The sequence below is a fragment of the Scylla paramamosain genome, chromosome 32 (genome assembly GCF_035594125.1).
Source record: "Scylla paramamosain isolate STU-SP2022 chromosome 32, ASM3559412v1, whole genome shotgun sequence".
In the NCBI taxonomy this organism is placed as follows: Eukaryota; Metazoa; Arthropoda; class Malacostraca; order Decapoda; family Portunidae; genus Scylla; species Scylla paramamosain.
In genome coordinates, this window is record NC_087182.1 from 7,108,048 (window position 1) to 7,130,449 (window position 22,402).

The 22,402-nt window shown below is 44.0% G+C and overlaps 1 protein-coding gene across 1 annotated transcript in view; it reads left to right on the forward strand.

Annotated features, from left to right (window-relative positions):
- LOC135089153 (protein trachealess-like) overlaps positions 1-22,402 on the forward strand; it is a 101,939-nt gene that overhangs the window by 50,725 nt on the left and 28,812 nt on the right. Inside the window, 2 exon segments of the mRNA XM_063984444.1 lie at positions 6,265-6,352; positions 7,877-8,024. Coding sequence (XP_063840514.1) covers positions 6,265-6,352; positions 7,877-8,024 — 236 coding nt within the window.

The window sequence follows — 22,402 nt, forward strand, 5'->3', positions numbered from 1 at the left end:
CTCTCTCTCTCTCTCCTCTCTCTCTCTCTCTCTCTCTCTCTCTCTCTCTCTCTCTCTCTCTCTCTCTCTGACCGTCATTACCATCATCACTGTCACTCCTGTTATCATCATTGTTATCACTTCGATCTTTTGTGGTATGCTGGTGACGGTGATTGTAATGGTGCAGGTGGTAATGGCTGTCATAATGATTTCGTCCTTGTATTATATTTGATATTGTTGTGTGTGTGTGTGTGTGTGTGTGTGTGTGTGTGTGTGTGTGTGTGTGTGTGTGTGTGTGTGTTTGTTTCGTTCTCATGTCTTCCATTCTTTGATTTTTCTTCACACTTTTTGTATTTTCTTTGTCGCACGCTTTTTCTTCTCTATACCTATTTTTATGCTTTCTTTTTCTTTCTTTTCTGTTTTTTTTTTATTCTCTCATCTTCCATTCTTTTTTTTCCACTTTTTTTCCTTTCTTTGCCTCTGATTTTCTTCTTTGTAACCATTTTTATTTTTTTTCATTTCCTTCATCTAGTTTTGTTTCCCTTCTGTGTTTTCATTTTCCCACCCTTCATTTACCATTTTTTTTTCCTATTTTGCATTGTTTATGTTTTTTCTACCTCATTCTCCTACTCTGTTTTTTTTTTATTTTATATTATTTATATTCCCTTCTTTGTTTTCATTCTCCTGTCTTTCATTTTTTTCTGTTTTGTTTTATTCTTTTTCTTTGCCTCATCCTTTTCTATTTTTTTCACTTCCTTTATCTAGTTTTATTTTCCCTTTCGATATGCCAGACGTCCATTTTTTCACCTAGCCTAAACTAGCCTAACGTAACCTAACCTAACTTTTTTTTTAATTTCTTTCATCCTCTGGTTTTCTTTTCCTTCCAAGATGCCAGACGTCATTACTTCACCTCTCCTCAGTGTTTCCTTGTATGATTTCTTCCCTTTGTCTTTTCTCTTTGTGTCTTCCTCGTATATCTCGTTCCTGTACTCCATCATCATTTTCCCTAGCCATGCTCCTCATCCAATTCCTCCTCCGCCTTTACCTTCACCGCCTCCTCTTGCCTCCCTCTCCTCCTTCGCCTACTTGTTCTTCTCGTCCTCTTCCTTCTCTGACAGACACTCCGTTTTTTTTTATGCTTTTTGTTGTTAGTTCTCTTTTTCTTTCCCTCTTCCTCCTCTTCCTCTTCCTTCTTCTCCTCCTCCCTCCTCCTCCTCCTCCTCCTCGTCGTCGTCGTCATCATCGTCATCGTTGTGCATTTTAGGTAACTCAAGGTTTACTGCCTCTGTGAGTCCCGACAGTCCCCCCTGCAAAACCTCAATCACAATAAAAGTAGTTTAGACTGAAATTATATAAACTTTCCAGCTAGTTTTGCGGTCTGAGTGCCTCCTTGCATCCTCCACTCACCTTCCTTCCCTCCACTCTCTCTCTCTCTCTCTCTCTCTCTCTCTCTCTCTCTCTCTCTCTCTCTCTCTCTCTCTCTCTCTCTCTCTCTCTCTGGGAATGCTCATCCATGGTGTTATTTAGTAGTAGTAGTAGTAGTAGTAGTAGTAGTAGTAGTAGTAGTAGTAGATAACGTAGTGGCGTGAAAGAAGATACGGTTAAATGTACTTATGTTTATAGATCTGGGGGTCGTAGTAGTAATAGTAGTGGTAGTAGAAGTGGCAGTAGTAGTGGTAGTAGTGAGGTAGTGGTGGGTCGTAGCGTGGCTCAGGTGGGTCGCGGTTAGTCGTGGTGGGTCGTGTTCGGAGATGGAGGCTCGACTATTGATCGGCAAGAGCTGTGCATAGTTTCAATTAGTACTCGTCCTGATTGCTAATGGGCGGGAGGATAAAGGGGCGGAAAGGACAGCGGGGAAGGACTATGATAGAAATATAATGTAAATGAAGGCCCTTGCAGTAACGTAAGTAATGAAGGATCGGGTGACGTAAAGTGAAAGTCCAGCTCCGTGCATTCATCATTTAAGAATTACACACATACACACACACACACACACACATACACACACACACACACACACACACACAAACAAACAAACACAAATACACATATATAACAAGTATTAATGAGGTTATGCGAGAGATTCATGACATGTGCGGTATTTTGTGGCACAGACAGCAGCTACTACGTCTAATTATCATGTCACTATCATTATCACTGCGATGTAAATGCACAGATCATGAGTGACAATGATAATGACGCTCAGATAAGGGAACAAAGCATCAACGAACAGCAACAAATGACAGCAAGCAAGAATCTACATATCAGGAGGAAATTGATCATAACAGCGATTAAACCCATAGGCAAATACAATGAAATAGGGAAAAGTCGAAACGGTGATCATGATAACTTGAGAAAAAACAAAAGAAGACACGGTATTCGGTCACAGCGGTGGGGCTCATGGTAGCAGCGATGGTGGCTGGTCCCTCCTGACGCCCTCCATCTTAATCCTGAGGGTCTGATCGCTCGCTGCATGGTAATTTCGCTCGTGATCATTTCGTCATGAATACCTGGGCGCCTGTTAGCGGGGACGTGCTGTGGTTGGTGAGAGGGCCAGCTCAGGTCTCTCCCAGGTCTCCTCTCCCATGTCCCCTCCCTGGTCTCCCCTACTACCTCCCCTCTCATGCCTCCTCTACCATGCTCCCCCTACCATGCCTCCCTCTCCCCCAACAGCCAGGATGTGAAACTTTAGCTCACTCCCATGATGTTTGCCGGCCTTATGTGAACCCAAACCGTCCACGGTCCGCCTTTCTACCCCAAACTGGAAGTGTAGATGTGTACCCTGGTTTTGCCGTATTAGTGAAGGTGCCCGGCTTTTGGGAAAGTGCTTTCGTTTACTGAGACATGTTCGTTGTGTGTGTGTGTGTGTGTGTGTGTGTGTGTGTGTGTGTGTAGGTAGGTCGGTAAGTAGGTAAGAAAAGTATAGAAAATTTGGATGGATGTGGCAAGTAGAAAGGTGTGTGTGTGTGTGTGTGTGTGTGTGTGTGTGTGTGTGTGTGTGTGTGTGCCCGCGCGCGTTTAGATATAGGCTGTTTCTTAGATAGCACATGTTTCACGTTATGAGAAATGGCCACTCGGGAATGGGCCTGCAGGGGACACACATATCAGTGACGAATATTATGCAAATCCCCAGCCAGCATCTCCTGCCCTCCTTCATCCTGCCCTCCCCTCCCTTCCCTTCCCTTCCCTCTCGCCCTCCCTTTCTCCTGAGTCCCCATCTGCCCCCATGTTCGGTCCTCTCCCTCCTCCTCCTTCGCCACCTGCACTCCTGTCCCTTCAAGTGACCGCAATAAGCCTCATGAAAACCTTGCTCCCTCCTCCCTTAGCCTCCCTTTAAAAATCACCCTCATTTATGTTACCCTTGAATGGTAAGCAATGATAAAGCAAGCAATACTTATCACACATTGTTAGATATTCACATTAAACTATTTTTTTTTTTTTTTTTTTTACAGATAAGCTTTCTGTATCAGTGTCTTTTTTTCTTATCAATTCGTTACGTTATCTCATTAACTGCATTAATCAAAACACCGTCAACATTACCGTAAGACAAACAGTTTTTTAATCATCTCATCGTTATATATTATTAAACTCAATTGCTACACACTTTCCGTAACATTCATCCCTTTCTTTCCTTTATCAACTCATTGCTTCATCTCACTAATCGCGTCTTGGAGTCACAACATCAACATTTTCGTAAGGAGAAAGCACTCACCCGCGCCTCTCGCCACAACCCACAGCCCCCGCGTGGAGGAGGGCCAGCCAGGGACATTAGGACGCGTCGGGTATCATCGCGTAGGACATTATTTTCCCGCGTCCAGAATAATACCTGGACCCTGCCCGTTGCCCCACCCCCCCTTGTCTCCCTATCTCCCCCTGGCCTACCTTCCTTCCCGCCCCCTACCCCTCACAGGTGACAGGGAGGGGAGAAGAAGCTACGCAAAGGGGCGGAAGGGACATTAATGCCATAGAGAGAGAGAGAGAGAGAGAGAGAGAGAGAGAGAGAGAGAGAGAGAGAGAGAGAGAGAGAGAGAGAGAGAATTTGTGTTGTTAGTGAACGAAGTAATGAATAATGTAACTGGAAACGTTAAAATGAATTGAGAGATAAATCGTATATTATTTTAGACATACACTTGAAACAAAAGAAAAAGCAAGAGAGAGGGAAAGAAAAAGAGCGAACACGTCATAGTCTCATTAATTGGACACAGGATCAGAGACATAAGAATTAGAGAAAGTAAATATTATGTAAGCAGCGAGAGAAATACAGATGGACTCTCAAGTCGCCTTAGATTATAGTCATGAGTGATGGACATTCTACATGAAGCAAATTATGCGTCGCGCTCCGCCAATTAGCTCACTCCCGGTGGACGCAAGAGGAGGAGGAGGAGTGACAACGACAGGAGCGAGTGAAGGGGCGGCGGCTTCTGGTCAGCTCAGAGTGGGTCCTGGACAATGGCGTCACAATAAGGCCAAGGCGCGGACAATACGACTCGGCCCCAGCGGAGGCATAAACACGCCCTCGCTGGGACACTTGTCGCGGACCCGGGATTAACTCTGGACACTTAACGTCGCCGCCCGATACTTTGTTGCCGGCGTAAGGGTCAGTATCGGGCCGATGTCCCCTCTCTTCCTTCCCGGCGTGTGGATTGGCTGCCTCGAGGTGGTGAGCGACGAGCCCCCAGGACGCCCCGCACCCCCGCCCGCCCTCCCCGCGGCGCCCTTCACTTATCAGCACCGTTTATCCTTCCCTACACGCAGCCATCTTATCAGAATCGCTAAAAATGCTGCCCGCCTTGATTGCTTACTCGGCGCCGATGCGGGACTGGGCAGGGCAACGGAGAGAGAGAGAGAGAGAGAGAGTAGAGAGAGAGAGAGAGAGAGAGAGAGAGAGAGAGAGAGAGAGAGAGAGAGAGAGAGAGAGAGCGTTGACAAAACCCCAGAAGTTATTTACATATTTCAACCGAAGGAAGAACAAAATGAAAACTTCCTTCATGAAAACCAAATCAATCAACCCCATCCGCCCACTTCAAAATTAACAAATGCCGCATACAAATAAAAAAAAAAAAAAAAGAAGCAAAGACAGACACACAGACACGCCACCCTTATAAGCAAACCAGGAGAATAAAGAAGGAAAAAACACACAGTCCCCTCCAAAAGATGCATGGCTGAGCTGCGAGTCGCCCCATAGGAGTTTGGAGAAAAAAATGCACAAAGAAAATCAAGCACTTTACACGCTGTCGAACGTGCAGGATCAAACTCTCCACAGCGACTCCCCGGCCAGATCTCTCCTTTTACAGCTTAAGGATTCAGGTCCCGGCGCGACTCAGCAGCTGGTGTTTATTGCCAGAGGAGATCCCTGTTAATTGCACCGATAGAGATTAATATTCATTCGCACGGAAGGACCTTGTGAGTGGGAGAGTTAAAATGGTCGTCTGTATACACTGCCTGGCTCCTTCACCGCCCACCTGCCAATGTATATTCAAACCTGGTTCATGCCTCATTGTCACATTAGTAATTATTTAAGGGCCGTATTGGCATGAATATGGAACGATCCAGTGTGACTAACCCTACGTGCTCGCTGATTGGCTCCTCTGGGTTCCTCAGGGCAGGTGACTGGGTCGTCTTCTGTCGTCCCATTGGTCGGTTGAGGGAGCGCTGCGCTGGCCGCTTTGAGTTGTGATTGGCGTTCGTGTTTGGTCTTGTCTTACTTAGCATATGTGGTGTTTTTACACTGTCACTGGTAATGATGTCTGATTTGCCCCGGCTTGTTTTATCTACTTGTCGGTTTGTTTGTTTGTTTGTTTGTTTGTTTGTCCGCTGGCTTGCTCGCTCGCTAGCTGACCGGTCGACTGTGTGTGTGTGTGTGTGTGTGTGTGTGTGTGTGTGTCCTCGTTTGCATATGTTGCTCTTGCTTGTAATACGATATGAGTTGTGTGTGTGTGTGTGTGTGTGTGTGTGGGTTTCATTTGATTTCGTTCTGTTAGGTTTCGTTGCATTTGTTCGTATCCTTTCTGTCTTTCCTTTGTTTCATAATTCATCGTTCTATTATCTGTTAAACTTTTTTTTTATTTATTTCAACCTCCCTCCTCCTCCTCCTCCTCCTCCTCCTCCTCCTCCTCCTCTCCTCCTCCTCTTCCTCCTCCACCTCTTCTTCTTAATCCTCCTGCTCCCACAAACAACCTCTTAAGAGCAAGAAAAAAAGAAAATACTTTTTTTTTTCTTCCTTTGCATTCCTGTGTGTTCACCTTCCTCCGCAGCGACAGACTAACGCCCCTGTCTCTCTTTCAGCATCCTGGAGCTTCGGAAAGAGAAGTCCAGAGACGCAGCGCGATCCAGAAGAGGCAAAGAAAATTATGAGTTTTACGAATTGGCAAAGGTACGTGTTGTGTTGCACTGTGTTGTGTTACGCTGTGTTGTGTTGTAGTGTGCGAGTGTTTGTAGTTTATCTCCCTATGTGTAGTGTGTATGTATATTGTGTATGTGATATTTTTTAAAGTTAGGTTTGATAAGATAATTTTGTATTTGGAGATAACTACTTATTGATTGTTTCATTAGTTGTATAATTTAAGTACTATAGGGTGGCTGAAGTAGTCATTAGTCAGTGTCTATACACATCTTTTATTTCACTGTTTTTTGGGGAATGATTCTTGACCAAAATCATAATACAGATGAAATAAAGTTGAATTCTAGTGTCTGAGATAAAGTCATATAGTAAAATAATAGGCTACAATTTAACAATCACAAACACACACACACACACACACACACACACACGCACACACACAACACACACACACACACACACACACACACACACCTATGCATACAAGACCACAAGCACCACTACATACAAACCAGACAAATAAGCATGCAAAGTCCCTCTCACACTCAGACACGGGGAGAGCATACAGGTGTGCAAAGACAGGTAAATATATGGCTGTTCACGACCACATAATTCAGCAATAACAACCACGTAAAGATAGCATAGACAACCCTACACACACACACACACACACACACACACACACACACACACACACACACAGGGAGAGGTAGGCAGACCGTGTTAGCGTCCCTCGGGAGACACAAGACCCTAACTATGTGTCCCCAAGACGAGACAAATTGATTAAGGGAAACTTGTCAAATACAGAGAAAGGAAGATGCGTCCTTCCTTCCTTCCTTGGCCGTGTGTGTGTGTGTGTGTGTGTGTGTGTGTGTGTGTGTGTGTGCGTGCGTGCCTCAGACCTGTTTATCTGTTAGTTTTATGTTGTATATTCTTCTTGATATTATGTTGTTATGCTTAATTTGTATATTTGTATGCAATTATTGTTTTTCTTTTCATTCTTTTTCTCTTTCTTTCTTGTTTTCTTTTTATTTCTTTTTTTTTTCTTTTTTTTTCTTTTTTTTTTTTTGGTATCATACGAGGATCATGTTCCCTTCTTTCTTACAGTTTGTAAATTTTCTTCCTTTTATAGAAGCAATTTTCCCATTACTGTCACCTTGATATTGGAATTATCCGTGTTTTTCTCACACTTTTTACCCCCATTTCTTTTTTTCTGCCTTGTCATCATTATGTGTTTAGATTCTTATCACTACTATCGGAGGTTCCCATCTGATTGCTACTTCCGTTATTGTTACCTTCCTGTATCACTTCCTCACGATGAGAGGGACACTCCTCGCCACCCTGTTTTAAGTAATATCTATGTAATTTCCGTGCATCTTACATTACAAAGGAGTACATTACATTACATTGGAGTTTTTCATCTGATTACAACTTTCGTTATTGTTACCTTCTTGTATCACTTCCCCATATTGACAGACACACTCCTCGCCACTCTGCTTCAAGTAATCTGTATGTAATCTCCGTATATCTTGTTCTTACATTACACACCGGTTACAGATGCTGCCGCTCCCTCCTGCCATCACCTCACAGCTGGACAAGGCATCCATCATCCGCCTCACCATCTCCTACCTCAAGCTGCGGGAGTTCACCTTGCACGGGGACCCGCCCTGGCCGCGGGATATGTCCAACAACAAGTCTCTCAAAGGTACGTGTCACTGCTGCCCTCTCTCCGCCTTGTGTTGTTGTGGCGGTAAAGTGTTGACTAGTCCTTGTTGCGGCGTGAAGTGTTAGTTAGTCTTTGTTGGGGCGGTAAAGTGTTAGCTACTAGTCCTCCCTGTTGCTGCGGTAAAATGTTAACTAGTCCTTCTCTCCGCCATTCGGGTCATTCACCTCTGATGGGGTGTCTGGTCATTCCCCTCCTTGACTCTTGATGACTGTGTGTTATTTACTGCCGTCTTTACTCATATTTTCTTTTTTTTTACATCGAGTGTCACGTCTTTTTTTTTTTTACCTATTCATTTTCGTTTTACTTTTTTCTCGTAAAGAAAGCCCCGTACTTTTGTTGTTGTTGTTTTTTTATAGTATGGAAAGCAACGTATTTGTTTTTTCTCTCGTATAGAAAGCCACGTGTTTTTTTTTCTTTTCTTTTTTTTAAGTATAGGAAGCTACGTATTTGTTTATTTTCCTTCTTGAGGCTTACTTGACGCACGCCCTTCACGCGCTCCCCATCTCCCCTGCCCTGCGGCTCGCCCTTGACTCTCGCCCTCCTCGCCAGTAATCTCTGGGAACCGCTGCCGTGATCCGACGTTGAGTGACACGAGGGGGAAGTGTGGAGGGGCAGCCGACACCTTCCTCTCTGTCCTTCTGCATGTCTTTTTTTTTCTTTCTGGAGTGTAATATGCTTTTGTTGTTTGCTAGCGGTGTGTGTGTGTGTGTGTGTGTGTGTGTGTGTGTGTGTGTGTGTGTAATGTAATATAAAGGACATCATTGACAGAAGCTATATATTCTATCTCCCTGAATGGCCACAAATGTGCGTGGTGCGTGGCAGCGGCGATGTGGAGGGCAGGGAGGGCCAGGCAGTGGAGAGGACACTTAATGCCGCTCTCCACCAGGGGCGCCACATGGCAGCCTCACCTCACAGCTGTCCACGCCACCAGCCACCACTCACCAAGCAAAACAAGGCAGCCTTAATCCAATATTTATTCAATGACTCATTTCCACAATTCTCTGGGTTTTTCTCCAATTTCTGCCCCTGGGGACTCCGTGGACGCCGTATTAACATTCCCCGATAAGGCGGACTGCGTCATGTAACACGCTCCGAATGGGATTAGGGAGCAGGAATCCTTGTTTTATCAAGAAATATCTGCGCGATTTCAAGCACAAGGCTGAGTGTCGCCTGCTCCAGCCCGCCACCTGTTACACACTAAAAGGCTCCCTCGCCGCCCCTACACAAGGCTCACTTTTCAATGCATCGTCGGGTTGCATTCGTAAAAACTTTTTATGGGAATAATTTGGGGAAATTGTATAACTAGCTGGACAGTGGTCGTTTTATTTCATATTTCATCGTACTCTTCAATACCGCCACGACTGTCTAGCCGCTGTGCAGGTCTACGGACAGCCAGTGACCGCGAGGCCCCGGGAGCTGGATGTGTGGGTCCGACTGCCGCGTCAGCCCTGAAAACAACTCACACCGCCACCACTCACAGCTACTGCCGGCCTGATCCTCTCCTCCTCCTCCTCCTCCTCCTCCTCCTCCTCCTCCTCCTCCTCCTCCTCCTCCTCCTCCTCTCCCTCCCCGTGTTCCTCGTGTCCTGTTTACTCAGCAGATCCCACTATTTGGCCCCAGATCCAGACATTATCCTATTTTTTTATCCGCTGGAGTCCATCTGATCTGTCCCGAGCCGGCCACTGTGTATGCAAAAACTTGATGGATAAACAGAATTCTTTTGTTCTGTGACAGCTGTGAGAGGCGCGGGAGAGAGGGAGAGGGGGAGGCTAGACCGATGGGAGTGAAAAGAGAACAAGGGTTTCATGGAGAGAGAAAAAAAAGAAAAAGGAAATGGAATGGAAGTAAATAACGAGATAAAGAAACATTAACACATTCACTCACATACATTGCTCTCATTAACTCCCTTCGTTCATATTAATCCATATATTCATTTACGTTCCAACCAGTGTCTGTCTATCCGTCTGTCTGTATTTTTTATTTCACTTTGTTGCCTTTTTTTCTTTTTTTCCTTTGCCCTTTATTCACTCCTACATATTCAGTTACTTTCTTTTATTCCTACAATACGAGAGGGCGTTTACATATCTTATCTATAACTCTCTTCACCCTCCTCCTCCTCCTCCTCCTCCTCCTCCTCCTCCTCCTCCTCCTCCTCCTCCTCCTCCTCCTCTTCCTCCTTCTCCTGCGCCCGCAAAGAAGACTGCGGGACAAAACAGTTCATTTCCTGATGTAGGCTAAGGGTTTTTCTTCTGGAGCCGCCTTGCCTCTCTGTGGGAGTCTCTCTACCCTGAAGAAATTAATGGATGGGACTTGTCACTCTCCTTCTGCGCCTTCTTCTGTCTCCTCTCTTATCTTGTTCCTTGACATTCCTTCGTTTTTATTGCACGTTTTCATTAACTTTTTTCCCTTTTGTATTGGTGTGCCTTTTTTTTTTGTCGTCGTGAGATTCGTTATTTGTAGGTAAATGGAGAGAGAGAGAGTGAGAGAGAGAGAGAGAGAGAGAGAGAGAGAGAGAGAGAGAGAGAGAGAGAGAGAGAGATCTGTCGTTATTCTTGGTAATGTTAACGGTGGTGGAGGAATTAGTGTCTTTATTCTCTCTCTCTCTCTCTCTCTCTCTCTCTCTCTCTCTCTCTCTCTCTCTCTCTCTCTCTCTCTCTCTCTCTCTCTCTCTCTCTCTCACCCCCTCGCGCCCCAGAGGAGGAAACAAAACAAGCCTTGCAACTAATTGAATTATTCCTAAGAGAGAGAGAATGAGTGTTAGGATTCTGATTCTTCTTAGACTTGCCTTTCTACCCCCACGTGGCTCCGCAGTAGTAGTAGTAGTAGTAGTAGTAGTAGTAGTAGTAGTAGTAGTAGTAGTAGCAGTTGTAGCAGTAGCAGTTGTGGGAGTAGTAGTTTTTTCTCTGCTCTATAAGTTAGGCAGGAGTTTAAATGAGCACCAGATAAAAAGAGTTTGTCTACGTAGCGCCTTTCCTGCAAATTAGAAGTTTAAGAAAGTTTCAAATTCGTTAAGCCACGCGTAGGAAATGTCCCGAAGCTCATCCTCTTTTTTTGGAAGTCCACACGCATTGTAGGCGGGAGGAAAAAAAGGACTGAGGAAGGGGCCAGGGATTCTCTGTCCTTGACTTTCTTCTTGTATTCATCTCGCCTCTCCACACGGCTAACTTACGTAAACTCATAAATATGCTCAATAGGAGATTGAGATGTTAAAGTTAGTCTCTCTTTGGTCTCTTGGTGTAAAATGACAAAGGTAATGAGACAGATTGAAATGTAAAGTTAGTCTCTCTAGTTTTTTGGTGTAAAATAACACAAATATGATGAGACAGAGATTGAAATGTAATTGATTTCTTAAGGTATCTTGGTGTAAAATGACACAGGTAATGAGACAGATTGAAATAAAAAGTTAGTCACTCTAGTTTCCTGATATAAAATAACACATAGAGATTGAAATATAAAGTTAGGCTATTTGTTTTCTTGGTGTGAAATGACAAAGGTACCTCACATGTAGTGAAACAGAGGGAATCTTTGGCATATGTGACACAGAAGAGTGGGCAGATCTTTCAGTGCTACAGAAAAATCAAGAAAAACCTTTACATTTTTGCCTTGTCGTCTCAGCAAATTGCAAAAATACCAATTACCACTGGAAGAAAGGAAAAAATCTATGGCACATTAAAATAAACATTGAAATTAAGGAGAGAATCTAGAGCACATCATAATAAAAAACTGAAATAAGGGGAAAAAAAATCATGCCACATCATAATAAATACAAATAAAGGAGAAAAATTATGGTACATCATAGCAGAAACTAAAATAAAGGAGATACTCTTTGCCACATCATAATAAACACTAGAATAAAAGAGAGTATCTATAACACATCATAATAAAAAAAATAAAATAAAATAAAGTATGTAATCTTTGCCACTTCATAATAAACACTGAAATAAAAGAGAAAATTTACACCACATGCTAAACAAACAAAAAAATAAATAAATAAATAAAATCTCTGCCAGACCAGACGAAGAAAACTTGTACATTTAGCCCAGTAAGTACTTGAATAAAGGCAAGAATTTATAACGCATATGAGGAACAGGAAAAAAATATCAATGGCACACTTGACAAACAAAAACAAAACGTATCCCTGCCAGACCAGACGACCTTCTTCTTTGGGGCCTCACGGTGGTCTCGTCGTCGCCTTAATTAAAACCTCCGCCATTGTCGTGTTTACCTCCTCTGCCGTCGACGCTAAAGAAATTAACCCTGATTCAATTTCGCCCTGACGTCACCGAGCCTTCTGGGACGTAATGTATAAGAGAAAAATGCGAGGAAAGGAAGATAAAGGAGAAGAAGCCCTCTCTCTGTGTCGTCCCCGAGTGTGTGTGTGTGTGTGTGTTGAGTGGCGCTGTTCTGACGAAGGAGTAGTGAGGTTAGGTGTTCTCGGTGTGTCTGGGAATGAGGCGGACAGACGGACAGAGAACCGCAGACACAGACGTACACTGATGTAATAAAAGACAGACATACAAAAAACCAGACTGATAAGGAAGATAGATAGATAGATAGATAGATAGATAGAGAGAGAGAGAGAGAGAGAGAGAGAGAGAGAGAGAGAGAGAGAGAGAGAGAGAGAGAGAGAGAGGAAACAACAAAAATGTTAAGAAAATGGTTAGTACAGCAGAGAGAGAGAGAGAGAGAGAGAGAGAGAGAGAGAGAGAGAGAGAGAGAGAGCAGTAATCCCGTTATCCTGTCTCTCATTGACATGCCGAACAAGAACACAGCAATTTCCCACGCGGGGACAAACCTGGGGAGACTAAGGTAAGTTTTTTATTACCTTACACCCCCTCTGTCTACGCCTCTCCCTAAGCTAACCCGCGTTTTTACACTACCCCTAAAAAACCCGAGTTATGAGCCAGCAAACTTACGGCACGAGATACATTGCACTAAGATCCTAATGGTAATGAGGGGGCGTAGGATGGTCTGGGGATCCTGTAGGAGTGACGTAGGGAGTGGATGGGCGACCGTACATGTCATGGTGATGTATGCCATTGTCCTATATAGGTTATCGCGTCTCACATCACGTCACTGTAGTCTCGTAGCGAATGACCAATCGGCGAGGTACCTGTTCTTGGTCTGTAAAGGTGCGTGTGTATGGTTGACAGACTTTCTCCTTAATATCACTTGTTAATTTATACTGCCAGTGTCTCCCTCTTCATGTTCGTCTCTCTCTCTCTCTCTCTCTCTCTCTCTCTCTCTCTCTCTCTCTCTCTCTCTCTCTCTCTCTCTCTCTCTCTCTCTCTCTCTCTCTCTCTCTCTCTGTGTGTGTGTGTGTGTGTTTGGTGCATTTTTTCCTGTTTATCGTCATTGTTTTAGCACAGGTTTGCTATTATCATCAGCATCAGAGGCAGCAACATAATGGTAGTAGTAGTACTAGCAGCAGCAGCAGCAGTAGTAGTAGTAATAGTAGCAGTAGTAGTAGTAGAAGTAGAAGTAGTAGTAGTAGTAGTAGTAGCAGTAGTTGTTGTTGTTGTTGTTGTTGTTGTTGTTATTGTAGCAATAGTGATAGAAGTAATAGTAGTAGTAGTAGTAATAGTTGTTGTTGTTGTTGTTGTTGTTGTTGTTGTAGCAATAGTGATAGAAGTAATAGTAGTAGTAGTAGTAGTAGTAGTATTAGTTAGTAGTAGGAGTAGTAGTAGTAATAGTAGTAGGAGTAGTAGTAGTAGTAGTAGTAGTAGTAGTAGTAGTAATAGTAGGAGTAGTAGTAGTAGTTATTTAGATCAGCGTCAGTTTATTGTTGTATTTGTACCATAGACAAGCTTCTTTTTATGTGTTGTTGTGTAGTTCAATCAGAGTGTTCGTAAAGCGACGCAAGTTCTGTCTAAAAAACACAAGATATTTTTTTTATCTGCTACTTTATTCTTCTACATTTATCATCCCATGTTCATTTTATTTTTTTGATTTATTTATTCACTTTTTTTTTTTTTTACTTTCAGTATTAAGTAATACCTTAACAATTCGACTCATTATATTTCATTCCTCTATTTCATCTGTACCTTCTTACCATTTCTTTCTTACTTATTTCCCTCTTTTCTTCACCTTTTTTCTTCCCTCTCATGTCCATCACAGCACGTACTGGAAACTAACTTAATCCTCCTTATTCTCCTTCCCTCTTTCCCTTCCTAACTTCCCTCTCCCCCATCCTTCCCTCTCTCCTCCCTCTCTCCCTATACACAGCTCCCTCCTTCCCTTCCATCTCACATTTTTTCCTTTCCCTCCTTCGCGCCTATTTCCTATTTTTCCCCTTATTAATACGAGTCCCTCTCTCTCCCTTCTTTCCTCTGTACCTTCCCTCCTCGCCCTTCGTTCTCTGTCTAGTTTCTTCCTACTCTGTGAAAGGATTTGATGAGACTTGACACGTTTTTCTTTTTTTCTTTATTTATGCATTCATTTGTTTTTATCTGGTGTTACTTTATGTGTTGTATTATTTATTTGTTTATTTATTCTTCTGCTTACTAATTTTATCAACCTTTTTTTTTTGGGGGGGGGGGCTTTGGTTTTGAGCGCACTAACTCGCTTCGCTTTATTGTTTCTTGATTCATGGTAATTTATTCTGATGTAATTCCACCTTGATAGATTCTGCCAGTGTCTGTATATATAACATAGCATTCTCTCACCATGCTTTTTTAATTACACACAAGAATGACGAAGAAAAACATGCAAGCAGTCCATTTGTTTTTGGTTAATTTACTGACGCTTTTTTATCTGTAGGTAATCAAGCATTTTCTCATCCTGCTTTTTAATTATATACAAGAATGACGGCTAAAAACATGCAGGCCGTCCATTTGCTTTTGTTTAATTCATTGACGCGTTAGATCTCATTAATTCACCAGGCATTACAAGTTGGCGGCGCTCAGTGACTGCCATCACGTCCCACTCCTGTCTGGTAGTTACAGGCAATGACTCCTCGCCGGTCGTGCTTATTATGGAGTCTCTCGCACTGGACTGTGATGGGGAAAGCAGTCAAGCAGGCTCGCTACTGAACGCTTGACTGAGGTGTTATCAAAGCGTCGTGGAGTCAAAAGTAAAGAAAAGAAAGGGGTTTATCTTGCAATGGACTCTTTATAACGTGAGACTGTCTCCCTAACCTAACGAATGAGGTGTTATCTTAATGTCGTGAAGTTAAAAGTAGAGAAAAGAAAGGGAATACTCGCAATTTACAGTAGACTCATTGTAAAGGGAGGGTAATGGAAAGCAATATAGTCAGTTTTTGCTACACCAACATTTGACTGAGGCGTTAATTGAGTATCGTGGAGAGTCACAAGTAGGGAAAAGAGAGGAAAGGAAATGTTTTGCAATGCTCTTTTTAGGTAAGGATGGTGAAAATGTCCTGCATTGTATCTGAAGGATAATGAGGAGTTAGTCAGACAGATTCCTGACACCAGTACTTGAATGAAGCGCCAACTGAGTCAAAGATGGAGAAGAGGAACGGAATATCGTACAGTAAACTAGGCAATGGCTCGCTGTACCAATGCTGAGGTGTTTATTAAGTGTCATGGAGGATCACAGAGAGCAAAAAAGGAAGGGAAATTTCTTCCTCTATCGACTCTTAATGGAAGGCAATGGGAAGCTATGTAGACAGACAAACTCGCTATACGAAGACTTGACTGAGGTGTTGGCTGTCAAACCCTCAAGGAAATTTACACCTGGAGCAAAAAACAGAACAAAAAAAAGATAGAAGAAATATTTAACACTTCATTGCTTTTAATGGTAAGATCATGCAAAACTAGTCAGGCAGCCTCGCTACACCAAGACTTGACGGAGGTGATGACTGGCTAACCTCCTTGGAGATCCACTCGACCAAAAACAAAGCCAAAGGAATCATGTCATATTTTCCCTCAGCAAATCTCCTCTCCGACACTATTAGTAATGGGAAACAACACTCAGTCCCGCTACACTGGCTCTTCATTTAAGACGCTGACTGTTAATTCTAAGTTCACTGGCCGTGCAGAAATAAAAAGAAAAACGCTTAAAACTTTCGGGAAGCTGAGGAGCTTCTGTTGAGTCTCGTGTCCCTGGACCAAGCACTGATACCAAGAGGCGACTTTGCATGCAGGCTGAGAGTGACAGGCGGAGGTGCGTCGCTTGGCATTACAACACACAACGACTAATACGGACACAGGTTAGGTTTCGCCACTGTGCGCTCCAGACGTGTTATTCTTGCTGTTATTGTTGTTCATGTTGTTGTTCATCATCTCTGCCTCAATGTCTTTATTTTTCTATTGTTTGCACTCGGTCAGGTTAGTTCTTGCCACTGTGCATTCAGGTTATGTTATTGCTGCTGCCCTTGTTCTTGTTCATCTTCGCATTAATGTCTCTATTTTCTTGCTGTATGCACGTCCTCCTTCTCTTGCTTTGTTCTTCCTCCTCTTCTTGTTTATTTGTTTCCTTGTTTGCAAATTATATGATCTGAAAATGTTTTAGTTCATGTTCCCACGCTGAAAATGCTAGTGAAAATTAAAGCATGAGCTAATAAATTAATAAAATACCACAAAAAAAAAACTATATGAAAAAATCCTGCTAAACTCGTGTACTGCCACTGTTAGTATAATTTAACAAACTCAGTAGGCTTGTTACGGCTTAATATTCTCCTAGTTTAACCGTGAAATAAAAATTAAATGACCTTTCCTCAAACTCGGATTACCATTGTGACCCCAAACCCAGAACAGGGACGCTTGGAAGACCCTGAGGTGTGTAATGGTATTCTAGCGAACTCCTTGGCGGGACTGCGGGGAGGGACTGATGGTGGTGGCGGTGGTGGTGGTGAGGGCGTGAAATGGGCGTGGCGTTGCTACTTGGCTCAGTCCTATCACACCCAACTATTACCTCCGTTCAAACAGCGAGAACACAGTAAAATATTTTTCGTTATCAATTTCTGCCAGTGTAAATATAACATGAAAAACAAGGTAAGTGAAGAAAAGACAGTAAATATTAACCAACTCATGCAATATAAGACTTTAAAAGAATAATAACCTGAATACTCGTAGTAAGCGATGATTTTTTTCTCCGCCGGTTAAAGTGATAAGAGGAACGTGAAGGAGGGGACGAAGGGTGAGGTGCAGGAGGCTCAGCCCAGAGGAGGAGGAGGAGAGGAGGCACAGGCAGCGGTGAGGGGCGTGGGCGGTGCAGAAGGCGCTAAGTTACTTACTGGAGGCCCGTCGTCAGGCTGGTACTTCCGACACAGGCCCGGCTAACGAAGGCCGGTCCAGAAGCCGTGTGTGTCCTGCATACTGAGGTGGCTCCCCCGCCCCTCCTCCCCGCGTGGCTGCCTCTCTCCCTCCTCTCTCTTCTCTCCCTCTCTCTCTCTCTCTCTCTCTGTGGCTCTCTCTCGACTCTCTCCCACACCCTCGACTCTGACTCTCTCTCTCTCTCTCTCTCTCTCTCTCTCTCCTCTCTCTCTCCTCTCTCTCCTCTCTCTCTCTCTCTCTCTCTCTCTCTCGCCGTTATACACTCCTTCGCTGTTTTCTCTACCAAACACTCGCTCGCTCAGCCTCTTCCCTTCCTTTCCTCCCTCCCGCTACACCACAAGGAGGGAGGGAAGGAGGTAAGCGTCGGGATAAAGTTGGAGGCAGACTTTTGAAGAAATGATTTAAGTGGAAAAAGGCGAGAATTTTTTGGTGCGAGCGAGTGGAGTGAGAGGAAGTTGGAGGGGGTGAGGGAGGAGGAACGGGAGGGGGAACGGGGATGGAGGGAGGATAATATGAAGCATTTACCAAGGGAGGGAAAGGGGAGATTACACGCTAATATGAGGGGTCGAATGAGGGAACGAGGAACAGAAACACTGGAAGAGGAAAGGAACGAGCGAGAATGAGTCAGTCAGTACTGGGAAATACACGATAAAGGATAAACATGAAGGTTCTCAAATGAATTACAAGGAACCATTAAGGACTAATGTAACATGTACGGGTCTACATGTACGGGTCTTATAGTGTCTTGTCTATCTTCTGTAGTAGTTAAAGATGATAAAAGTCACGTGTTCCTGGCGTATACAGCCACAGAAGTCTCCTCCTCAGCGTGACACGACCTACAGTTTACATTTCGAGGATGAGGCAGCAGGAGGAACCTCAACCTTGTTTTCTGCTGGAGCTCTGGAAAGGAAGTCCCTGCTTGAGTTATGTTCCTCTGAGGCGGCCTAAAACTCCCGCCGGGGAACGCCACGCTACCTCTGATCTATATTCCCCGCCTGGGGTCGTCGCCTTCTGCACCCGGACTGTCCATTAGAGCCTTTTGCAAGTAAGACTCCCCGGCTCTCTAATAAGGAAAAGTAGTGACGTATCGGAATTACCTTTCTCTATGTTAAAAGACCGCGATGCCGCACGATAATGAACCTTAGAGCACTGACTCACACGATCAAGAGTCGCCCCTAGCACCCGCTATCGCAGAGGTCGGAGTAGTGCGTGCGGAGCGGAGCGCGGGAGACGAGTCGGCTGCCGGAGGGGAGGGAAGCTGGTGGAAATGTTGCAATTGAAAAATATTCAATAGAAAAGTTGGCGGCGGGAGCGCGCTATCGGAGGCAAGGACTCCACCACTGCCATACCAATGAGAGGCTGGAGGAGGAGGAGGAAGAGGAGAAATAAGAAAGAAAAAGAGTGAGCGCGTGGAAGCATAATAGAAACACTGGAGGGAGGATAGGAAGGAGGGAAGGAAGGAAGTGGAGAGCAAGCGGAAAGGAAGGAGGGAAGGAAGCAGGAAAGTTCAGCGGCAATTGCCGTTTCTTAGTGTGTGATTTTATTTTCCTGAGACAAACTTCATGCACCCTCTCTCTCTCTCTCTCTCTCTCTCTCTCTCTCTCTCTCTCTCTCTCTCTCTCTCTCTCTCTCTCTCTCTCTTCTCTCTCTCTCTCTCTCTCTCTGTCTCTCCTCTCTCTCTCTCTCTCTCTCTCTCTCTCTCTCTCTCTCTCTCTCTCTCTCTCTCTCTCTCTCTCTCTCTCTCTGCTCTCTCTCTCTCTCTCTGTCTCTCTCTCTCTCTCTCTCTCTCTGTCTCTCTCTCTCTCTCTCTCTCTCTCTCTCTCTCTCTCTCTCTCTCTCTCCTCTCTCTCTCATCTCTCTCTCTCTCTCTCTCTCTCTCTCTCTCTCTCTCTCTCTCTCTCTCTCTCTCTCTCTCTCTCCACCAGATATTAAGGCTGTGGCAAGTAAATTCTGGCGCACCACCACCGCAGAATGAACAGAAAGAAACTCACCACCACCACCACCACCACCACAGTCACCGTCCGGCCGCTTCTCCTTAAAACAGTCACTGGAGAATCTTACACAAGCGAAAATTAAACTCTAATAAGGATAGTCAGTCGCAATTCGCTGGCCCTGAATGGCTGAGACCGGAGGAGGAATAGCGATGAGGAAGCAGACGAAGCTATGGACACCGTTAAGACAGAAAAGGACGGGGAAGGGACAGGAAGGGACAGGAAGGGACAGAAGAGGTGTTGGACAGACGCGAAAGTAGCGAGAGGGAAGGAACACTTGTGGGAGGAAATGTGTGATACGGCAGTGGAAAGGGCGTGCAAGGGGAGAGTGGAAAAGGGGGAAAAGTGAAAGGAAAGGGGGGGAAGGGGAAACTATCACGTGAAAGAGAAAAAAGGGGGAATGTGGAGAAGCATTTAACATCTCTTTTATTGGTTTCCTTTTGTTTTTTTCTGTTTTCTTTTTTCTTTCATTTTTCTTCTCCCTCTCGTCCTCCTCCTCCTCCTCCTCCTTTCTCCTCCTCCTCTTCCATCGTGGTCAGCTGTTGTCTGGTGTCATAACTCAAGACGAACTATTGCTCCCCATAATTGAAATGTCCCTGCCTTTTTTCGTTCTGTGGCTGGGGAGGGAGAGAGAGAGAGAGAGAGAGAGAGAGAGAGAGAGAGAGAGAGAGAGAGAGAGAGAGAGAGAGAGAGAGAGAGAGAGAGAGAGAGAGATTATATAAGGTTAGTATAATATTAACTACATTCTTGCTGCAAAAAAAAAAAATGTGTATTGTATTCTATTAATCTTCATATGCACACTTAATATTTTTGTCTCGTCTTAATTTACTGCTTAGTATTCTATCTTCGTTATACTTTTTTTCCAGACTGATATACGATAGTTTCTCCTTGCTAATCAATCTTCTGAGGCTCAGTGTATCTTTTCTAGACATTAAACCATCACTGTCTGCTGTGAAACACGTAATAAGAAATAATTCATAAAGATATTGAGATATTTAACCAAGAAACCCCAGCCCTTATCTAAAACTTTCAGCAAATAAAAGTGAAGAAAAGCGAAGAGTAAAATTTACACAATCTACCATCTGTTTGTCTTTTACAACTCGCCGCACTGAAAATTTTACCCTTCTCTTTTCTTGCTATTATCAGTCATGTTTTTGTCTTGAGTTTTGTTTCTCTTCTGTATTGTAAGGTTAAGACAAAGGGTTTCTCTGTACTTTTCTTCCCGGGACGGTAATTTAGTCCCAAACAAGATAAAAGTCAGGGAGATGTGTCAGATAACCGGGCCGAGGAACAGTCTGAAAAATATCAAGAAAAGTGGAAAACAGTGCAATTTTATAAGATCTTTCCTTCTTTTCTTCTCTTCCTTCATTGTCTACCTTTCTCTTTGTTTTCCCTTTTCTTTTTTCTCTCCTCTTTCTTATTTTGGTCGTTTTTCTTTATCTCATTTGTTCTTATTCTTCTTGCTCCTCTTCCATTTCTTTCTGTTCCATTTTCATTTTCTTCCTTCATGTTTGTCGTCTATCCTTTGCTTTTTACTTCTCTATTCCTTTCTTGTACTTTCCTTTTTCATTTTACTCCTCTTTCTTTTTTTCCAATCTCCTCCTTTCCTTTAATTTCTATCTCTAGATCCTCCTTCATCATCCATTTTTATCCCCTCCATTCTTTTCTCTTCTCCCCCTCTTCCTTCCTTCCTTACAAGTCCTCATAAGCCAGTGTATCTTTCCTTCCTTTCTTTATTTCCTTACCTTCTCCCCCTCTCTTTCCTTACCTTCCTCCCTTTCTTTCCTCCCTACCTTCCTCCTGTCTTCCCTTGTCTTCTCTCTCTCTCTCCTTACCCTCCTCCCTATATTTCCTTATTTTCTTCTTTCTCCTTCCCTTGCCTTCTTTCCTTTCTTCCTCTCTTTCCCTACCCTCTGTCCTCTTTTTTCTTTAATCTCCCCTTCTATTCCCCTACATCCTTCCTTCTTCTTCCCTATCTTCCTCCCTCCCTTTCCCTACTTCCTCCACCCTCCACTTTCCATTATCTTCTCCCCTCTTCTCTTCTCTTTCCCTACCTTCTTCCTTCTCTTTCCTTACCGTCTCCCCTCTCTTCCTCTTTTTTTTCCTTACCTCCTCCTCCTCCTCTTTCCCTTAACTTCTCAATTCTCCTCTCCTTTCTTCCTTTCTCACATCTCCTTCCCTACCTCCTCCTCCTTCTCTTTCCCCCTGCCTTCTCCCCTTTCTTCCTTTCTATCCATACCCTCTCCCCCTTGCCTCCCCTACCTTCCCTCCTCACGACCCAGCGCCCTCTTCCCTGGGGCAGGTGTGTGGCTCAGGACCCAGGGGACAGAATCCGCTTTTTCAGGGTCGTGGGTTTGTTACGTGGCGCTGCGACTCTTGGTTGTATGGGCGTGGTTCATGCTGGTAGTCTTGGGTGTGGCGGTGGTCGTTTGCGTTAATACTGGTTTGAGAAATGTGGCGGTTGTTTTGTTTTGTTTTTTTATTACTGTGTTTTGAGTGTTTTATTTATTTTTTTTTTCTCTCTCTCTTTCTCGCTCGTTTTTCTTTATTTCTCTCAGTTTATTGGGGATGTTATTCTGGATAAAACAACAGTAACCTAACATGCCCTAATCTAACCTAAGCAAATCTAACCCAACCTGACCTAACATAACCTGACCTAACCTAGCCGAACCAAAACCCAGTCCAACCTAACTTAATTAACCTAACCTAACCTAACTAACTAACTAACCTAACCTAACCTAATCAAACCGAACCAAACCCAACCTAACCTAGCCAAACTAAACCAAACCAAACCTAACCTAACTTACCCAAACCAAAAAAATTAAACCAAACCAAACTAAACCGAACCAAACCAACCTAACCTGACAACCTCACCTAATCAGAAAGCACAAACCAAAATGTACTCTTTGACTTCTGTCCACCACCACCACCACCACCACCACCACTACTACTAGTCCTTAAATTTAGGTGGTGTCAGGACCTAAATTCCCTTTCAGTGGGGAATTACGTGGCCACATTGACCGACGCTGAGGGAGGCGGGGTCGCTTGTCACCCAATCAGGAACCTCATAATTACATTTTCAGCCAATCAGATTGAATTACGAGCCCTCTGGCGGCGGAGCGAGGAATTC